General features: G+C 36.6%; 1 protein-coding gene across 1 annotated transcript; it reads left to right on the forward strand.

Moving 5' to 3' along the window:
- Window positions 1–4,877: 4,877 nt before the first annotated feature.
- Window positions 4,878–8,548, forward strand: LOC104242125 (FT-interacting protein 1-like). Its single transcript, XM_009797128.2, has one exon. It carries the CDS (start codon window positions 5,124–5,126, stop codon window positions 8,412–8,414), a length of 3,291 nt encoding a protein of 1,096 aa, XP_009795430.1. The 5' UTR covers window positions 4,878–5,123; the 3' UTR covers window positions 8,415–8,548.
- The last annotated feature ends 70 nt before the right edge of the window (window positions 8,549–8,618 follow it).

Genomic DNA, 8,618 nt, shown 5'->3' on the forward strand with positions numbered 1-8,618 from the left:
AAAGCAGAGGGAAGGATATCCTAACCTTTCTTGTGGGTAGTCAATATAGACAAATCAAAAGGCCAAGACAACTTTGACTGGGAAAAATCAAAGCTGGTGGCTTTGTTTCTTTCCTTTCTTGCATGGCACAGCATATGTTTGAATTCAGGAATAATTTCTAGAAGTTTAGACTTCCATAGAGCCACGTTTTCATACGTTACTCAATATTTGTAACATACCCTACGTAATAAGACAACTAAATAACAAAACACTGAATAAAAAAAGCACGGTAGAGCGACAAAATCAACCCTTCACAACTTATCCAAGTTTAAAAACCAGTTTATTGATTTTCACCGATCGAGTTCAACTTGAAATGACTCATCAAATTATTATGCCAAAACAGGTCAAATAACGTAATCAACATACAAAATGCAACACAAATAAACATAAAAAATAAAAAATTGTAAATTAGAAAGAATTAAGTTAATAATTTGAGAAAAATACATTAGTTTAACTTCTTTTAAAATAATATTTTTTCCACAAAGTAACATAAAAAGAGGAAACTCAATTCATGTTAAGGGGGTTGGATTTATGACTCGTCATTTAATGGCACAGTTAGCCACTAATAACACATGTATTTACTTTGAAGCCACTGTATAAATATCTTTAGTTTTTAGTCACTGCTTTAATAAACTTTAACTGCCCGGACGAAAGTGCCCTTCTGCTCATGTCCTTAACTTCAGGACATCAGGACTACATGTCCTTAACTTTTGAATTTGGAACTCTAAGTTGAGGACTTCAGGACTACATGTCCTTAACTTTTGAACTTAACTTCAGAACTTCAGGATTACATGTCCTTAACTTTTAAACTTAACTTCAGAACTTCAGGATTACATGTCCTTAACTTTTGAACTTGTAACTGTAAGTTCATGACCTATTATCCTTAACTTTTGAGTTTGTTAGTCTAAGTTCAGGACCAAGTACCTACCACAACCATGACTCTTTATGTCTTCTGCTATGCATTTTGTGTAACCCGATAACACCTCGAATTGCACTGACTTTATTTGCCTCGCCAAAAACATCAAGATTACAATTATCGAAATCATTATTAACAACAAAATTGGGAATAATAATTGATAGATACTTTATATTTGTACGATTTCTTATAGTTCAAATTAAAATAACAAAACAAAAGCTCTTCCATAAATTCCCAATTGATTTTGCCTAGATCATTCAGTCTCGCCTCCATCATCTCTTGCATTGATTGCCTGAAATCATCGTATGGACTTGGAGAATACGTTACAACTGTTATAAAATCATCTGCATTCAGTGTTTCTTTTGAACCATCGAAAGTATTAATTGCCAATGAATCATTTGAAGTAGTATTTGTCGTAGCTGAAGTGGATCCAGTGTCATCTGAAACTGTCATGCTTGTCCGAGGATTTGGGAAGGAAAAGAGATAGAAGAAAGGGTAACACAGTCTTTTCATATTAATTTTAATAGACTAGTGACTACTATTGCATTAAAAATACTGGATAAAAAGTAAATACCACTTTAAAAAGTGGCTACCCCACACAATTTGCCAATCTTTTAAAAAAGTACTTTTAAGTATCAAATTACAAAAAAGGGCAGTAAATATTTAATTTATAATTAGTATTATTTAGAAAAGAAAAATAAATTTAATATTAATTATAGGATAATAAATATAAATTAAAAATTCCAATTAATAAAAAATATAGTTATTCCAAAGCAATAACATTGAGTGTTGGTTTATTGCTTACATGATAATTTAAGTATGTCAAAATACATCATTCAATATAAATTTAAATCCACTCTTAGTAATAGGAGAAAGAGAATAAATATAATTAAAATAAAAAAGAGAAGAAATGTATAGTAGAAATAAAAAGAAAAAGGTAAAGGGAAAGAAAAATATTAAATTAATGAGGGACAATTTGGAAAATATAAATTTATTGTAATGATATTTTTGTCTTGAACAACTTAATTTTCTGCTTCTGCTTTTTAGAAGAAGCTAGAATTTGTAGCTTCTCCCCAAAATGAGTTGTACTCGATGTAAATTCCTCTAAAAACTACGTATGTTTAGTCCACAATTTATGACGTAAAAATAGCACGGTCTAGCCAGTTTTTGGACTGATCATTTAAAAATAGCCAGCATTTACCAAATCAATGAAAAATAGCCACTATTTTGCTGCAACAAAGACCGGTCCAGCATAATATACTGGAGTTCGATGCACCTGTATATGAACTTGCAGCATATTATGCTGGACCGGTATACTTTGCTGGCTCCAGGTTAATATACTGGAGACTGGAGCACGGTGTTCCAAACTCCAGTATATTATGTTGGACCGGTATATTATACTAGAACTCCAGTATATTAATTCCAGTATATTATGCTGGAGTATTTTTCCGGATCTTGAACAGTATTTTCGTTCAGATTTATCTTTACATGAAAAGTGGCTAAATTTCGATTACTTTTAAAATTGAACTATTTTTGAACGACCACTTATAAATCTGGCTATTTTTGAATTTCTCCCTTTATGACCCAGAGCTAAGTCCAAATATTGTAATGGATTATGTTAATTGATTGGGCTGGCCCATGAACCTAAGAAATAAACCTTCTCTTCACATGGGATTAGAGGTATAAAATTGTAGCTAGGGATTCTAAAAGTTGTTATTATGGTGTCCTAGGAAATCATACAGAGCTAGCACTGGTGCACGAAATAGGAAGAAATGATCAACTGCACTATCCATGTCTTTCCTCATATCCGTTGTTTGCATTATCCGTTTTTTACCCGAACCATATCCGACCCGATCCGCCCGTTTGTCACCCCTAGTTATGACTGTCAATGGATAAATAGTGTGAGATTATAATTTTATGCTAGTTAGGTCGAACAATAGATCCTTACGATCCGGCCCTTCTCCGAACCCCACGTATAATGGGACCGAGCTACCATTTTATTTTATTTTATTTTAAGTTCGAACATTAGAATAAAACTTAAGATAAAAATAAACTTGAAACGGACGCGAGTTACACTAAGTTCAAGTCGAATATAGCACAACTTGCTTGAAAATGAATATACTTTGTTTATATGGACTTATTATCATTGGTGGCTATCTGAAACTGTAATAACATACACGTCCTACATATATGTGTATGATATTTTCTAACATTCTTTCAGGTGCTTTTACATATAGTTTACCTATGAGTTTTTAATGAATATTTGACAATGTATACTGCAATTAAGTTACATTTAGTTTTAATATAACTATTATTTATTGTGGTGTTTTAATCATAAAGGAAATGCAACTTTGTTTCTAGCCTAAAGAAGCTAGGGATGTAAGTGATTAAGAAAAGAATAAAGCGCTAAATTAAAAGGCATCTTTGGGTAGTGTTTATACATAGAAAACCCCTAAAATTGTCTACTTTAACCTTTTAGCTTCAGTTGAGTGTGTGACTATTTTGGATCCTCACATGCTTCTTTTCTCCTCATATAACAAGAATGGAATGCCTTAAAAGATCACAAGATCCAAGTAAGGCATTTTCCTTTTAGCTCAAATTTAAAGATTTTCCCTCTCTTCTTTCTTTTTGATTTTTATATAATCGCAGTCTTCCACCAGTATAGGTATCAAATAACTATATCCACTAAAGATTGGACAGATGAGAAAAAATACCTAATTTTATTTCTTTTTCTCTATGTTTTGCCAATTGTTGTAAGATTTAACTTATGTATACTATCAGTATAAAAAAAAATTAATATCAATATATTTTAGTATGTTGTACCACATTATCGATCAGTCTTATTTTGCAAGTTACTAATTCTACTTGTTAAAGACTATTTTAGTTATTATTTATGTGACAAGGGCTTAAAAGCAGCTAAGAGGCCAACTCCAGTTGGGGTAATCATAGCTCTCAAGAATATAGGCCTTTTTTTCGTTAAATACTTTCTTACTACTCATATTCTTTTTAAATTTAAAAGAAAAAAAATAATAGAAGAATGGAATAAACATCTAGAATGTTCTCTGTTTCTAGCTTAAAGTACAAATAAACGCTAAAAGAGAAAAATAGTGTGGAACAAATTAACCAGCAGACTATATCTTAATCCAAAAGTGTATGTTTGATACCATTAAGAGAGGCTCAACAGTCACTTTTAGCCAAGTTTCCCTACGTTGGTTTGAAGTTTGAACAATAGGGAACAGTTAGACATGTAAGTTGGAGTATTGTTACAAAATATTTGAAGGACTTCACATAAATACATTATCAGTATAAAGAATTTATCGGTATTATATTAGGAATAATGGGCAGCCCGGTGCACAAAGTATCCCGTGTTCACGCATGATCTTTGTCTTTGTTTATGTCTCGGTTGGAACAAATTACTATATTTTGTCCCGCGAATTAGTCGACATTTTTCACAAATTGTTTGAACGGAAGCTCTTATTTTCATATTTCTCATTCCTTGCCTTAATTCCGAGGAAGGATTGCATTCCGTGGGGGTGTGATGTAGGCAGCCTACCCTGATGCAAGCATGAGTGCTTGATTCCATGGCTCGAACACGTGACCTATAGATCACATGGAGACAACTTGACCGTTGCTCCAAGGATCCCCTTCCTGTATTAGGACTAATATAGACATTAATATATGGTGTAAAAATGTTCTACAACATACAAGTTAAACTCATATCTGAACCTAAATTTACATGGAAGTGAGCTAGTTTTGGGTTTTTTTCACTGAGATTGTAGTCTTCATGTTCAAGCAGACATTAACAAATTCATTCTTCTTCTATATTTTTCTCCTTTTATTTTCCTTCTCTTCTTCTTTTCTCTGCATATCATATTGAACTACTAGTTTGTTATCTATTTTGCCAAAAATTTATTCCTTTCCCTCCATTTCTGTTTCATAGAATCTTTCCTCTAGAACTATTCAACAGCTTCTTCATCAAATCATTCTTTTCTTGTACAATGCACTTTGATACTACACACTAAAAAAAAAACAAAGTTGTTTACTTCCTTCCTTTAGCTTACTACTGTCTTTGTTAAATATTAGAATCTGGTTACTTGAGAGTTGAGTTTAAGATATCTTGAAAGGAGTTATTTCCTAGTTGCAAAAAAACAAGAACAAAAAGGGTAGAATGAAGCTCATAATAGAAGTAATAGATGCTCATGATCTTATGCCCAAAGATGGTGAAGGATCAGTCAGTCCATTTGTAGAAGTTGATTTTGAAAACCAACTTAGCAAAACCAGAACAGTCCCTAAGAATCTCAACCCCATTTGGAACCATAAACTCCTCTTCAATCTTGATGATATAAGAAATTACCAATACAAATACATTGAAGTTTCAGTGTATCATGAGAGAAGGCCTATACCAGGGAGAAATTTTCTTGGAAGGGTGAGAATTCCTTGCTCAAATATAGTCAAGAAAGGAGAAGAGGTTTATCAAAGATTCCAACTTGAAAAGAAATGGTTTTCCTCATTTGTTAAAGGAGAAATTGGCCTCAAAATATATATTTCATCAGAATCTGATCCAAATTCACATCCTCAAAAATCTTCTAGTCCTTCAAATATTCCTTCCACAGAAAATCAAGAACATTTAGATAATCCACCAGCTTCTCTTCTACCCTCTGAAGTTGCTAGTCTTGATACTCCTAAAGCTAGTAGTAGTCCAAAACTAGAAAATGAAAACACTGACATTTCTTCTAGCTTTGCTTCAGTAGAAAAACCTGGTCATCTTACTCAAAGTGAGCAGGGAAAAGAATCCTTTAAGCATATTGAGGAAAGATCTCAGTTTATTTTCAAGCATCAAGCTATGCAGCAGCCAGTCATACAAATAAGGAAGAGACCAGGTGTCCAACCGACAACGCAGCATCAAGTAGACCATCACCCCCGAGCTATTTATAACCACCCAAGTGTCCAACCAACAATGCAGCATCAAGTAGACCATCCGCCAGCTATTCATCGCCACCCAAGTGTCCACCCAACAATGCAGCATCAAGTAGACCACTCGCCAGCTATTCGTAGCCACCCAAGTGTCCAACCGACAATGCAGCATCAAGTAGACCACCCTGAGGATGAGTATGAGCTGAAGGACACAAATCCTCAGCTCGGTGAGCAGTGGCCACGTGGCGGAGGATATGGAGGAGGAAGAGGATGGATGAATAGTGATAGATATGCAAGCACATATGACCTTGTGGAGCAGATGTTTTATCTATATGTTCGAGCTGTCAAGTCGAAAGATCTTCAACAGAGTGTCCTCACGGGTAGTTGTGATCCATATGTGGAAGTGAAGCTGGGAAATTACAAAGGAAGGACAAAGGATTTTGAGAAGAAAATGAATCCTGAGTGGAACCAGGTATTTGCTTTCTCTAAAGATCGAATTCAGTCTTCAGTTGTTGAAGTTTTTGTGAAGGATAAAGATATGATGGGAAGAGATGATTATCTTGGAAGGGTGGTTTTTGACTTGAATGAGGTCCCAACAAGAGTTCCTCCTGATAGTCCCCTGGCTCCTCAATGGTACAGACTGGAGGATCGCCGAGGAGAAGGGAAAGTAAGAGGGGAGATCATGCTTGCTATTTGGATGGGAACACAAGCAGATGAAGCATTCTCAGATGCCTGGCATGCAGATGCTGCCTTTGTTCATGGAGAGGGGGTTATGAGCGTAAGGTCCAAAGTTTATGTCTCTCCAAAACTTTGGTACCTGAGAGTAAATGTTATTGAAGCTCAGGACATCATCCCGAATGACCAGAGCCGCCTCCCTGAAGTTTTTGTGAAAGCCCAGGTGGGAAATCAGGTGCTCAAGACCGATATATGCCCTGCTCGAACAGCAAATCCAATGTGGAATGAAGATTTGGTTTTTGTAGCCGCTGAGCCTTTTGAGGAGCAGCTAGTACTCAGCATTGAGGACCGTGTTCACCCTATGAAAGATGAGGTTCTTGGGAGGATAAGTTTCCCACTCAACACATTCGAGAAGAGGCTTGACCATCGGCCTGTCCATTCTCGCTGGTTCAACCTTGACAAGTTTGGTTTTGGTTCCTTGGAGGTTGACAGGAGGAATGAACTCAAGTTTTCAAGCAGAGTTCACCTCAGAGTATGCCTTGAAGGTGGATATCATGTGCTGGATGAATCAGCCATGTATATAAGCGATCAAAGGCCAACAGCCCGACAGCTATGGAAGCCACCTGTGGGAATACTGGAAATTGGAATATTAGGTGCAGAAGGGCTTCTTCCGATGAAGATGAAGGATGGCAGAGGAAGCACAGATGCCTATTGTGTGGCTAAATATGGTCAGAAATGGGTAAGGACAAGAACCATTCTTGACACTTTCAGCCCCAAATGGAATGAGCAATACACTTGGGAAGTTTATGATCCTTGCACAGTTATCACATTGGGAGTCTTTGATAACTGCCACTTGGGAGTTGAGAAGCCAGGAACTGGAGCAACACGAGACTCGCGAATTGGAAAGGTACGTATAAGATTATCAACGTTGGAATCTCATCGAATATACACTCATTCGTATCCCCTTCTTGTTCTGCACCCATCAGGGGTTAAGAAAATGGGGGAACTCCAACTGGCAGTAAGATTCACAAGCCTTTCTTTAGCCAACATGATACATACCTATGGCCACCCTTTGCTTCCCAAAATGCATTACCTTCATCCTTTCACTGTCAACCAAGTAGATAACTTGAGATACCAAGCCATGAACATTGTTGCTATTAGGCTTGCTAGAGCTGAACCACCACTCAGGAAAGAAGTTGTAGAGTATATGTTAGATGTGGATTCTCACATGTGGAGTATGAGAAGAAGTAAGGCTAATTTCTTTAGGATCATGTCACTCCTTTCGGGCGTAATCTCCATTAATCGATGGTTTGGTGATGTTTGTCACTGGAAAAATCCAGTCACCTCAGTCTTGGTTCACATCCTCTTCCTTATACTGATCTGGTATCCAGAGTTGATTCTTCCAACTCTGTTTCTCTACATGTTCCTCATTGGACTATGGAACTATCGCTTCCGGCCAAGGCACCCTCCTCACATGGACACTAAGCTTTCATGGGCAGAAACAGTGCACCCTGATGAGCTTGATGAAGAATTCGACACGTTTCCAACATCTAGGCCCCAGGACATTGCTCGAATGAGGTATGATAGGCTGAGAAGTGTGGCCGGGAGGGTTCAGACCGTGGTCGGGGACATAGCAACACAAGGGGAGAGGCTGCAGGGGGTGCTAAGCTGGAGAGATCCAAGAGCAACCAGTCTGTTTATCATGTTCAGTCTTTTTGCAGCAGTTATGCTTTATGTGACTCCCTTCAGAGTGGTGGCTTTAGTTGCTGGATTATATATGCTAAGGCATCCCAGGTTCAGAAGCAGGATGCCCTCTGTTCCTGGCAATTTCTTCAAGAGATTACCAGCTAGAACAGATAGCATGCTATAAGCTCAAAATTCCAGCTTTTCATTTCTTTTCTTTTCTTTTTCCGTCTGTATTTCCAAATAATAATTTCATGTGTACTCTTTTGTATAACTTGTAGTCTTATGTAAACTTCCAAGCAAATAGATGACTTTATCCTAGATTAAGCTTTCGGTCACTATAATCGGTGAGAAGACAAACTACACTATCTTGGATCCATTGTCGATTTTG

This window comes from Nicotiana sylvestris, chromosome 9 (genome assembly GCF_000393655.2).
Source record: "Nicotiana sylvestris chromosome 9, ASM39365v2, whole genome shotgun sequence".
NCBI classification, from domain to species: Eukaryota; Viridiplantae; Streptophyta; class Magnoliopsida; order Solanales; family Solanaceae; genus Nicotiana; species Nicotiana sylvestris.

Bases quoted from the DNA above. Each gene is read 5' to 3' on its own strand.
- LOC104242125 (XM_009797128.2), top strand. From the start codon at position 5,124: ATGAAGCTCATAATAGAAGTAATAGATGCTCATGATCTTATGCCCAAA.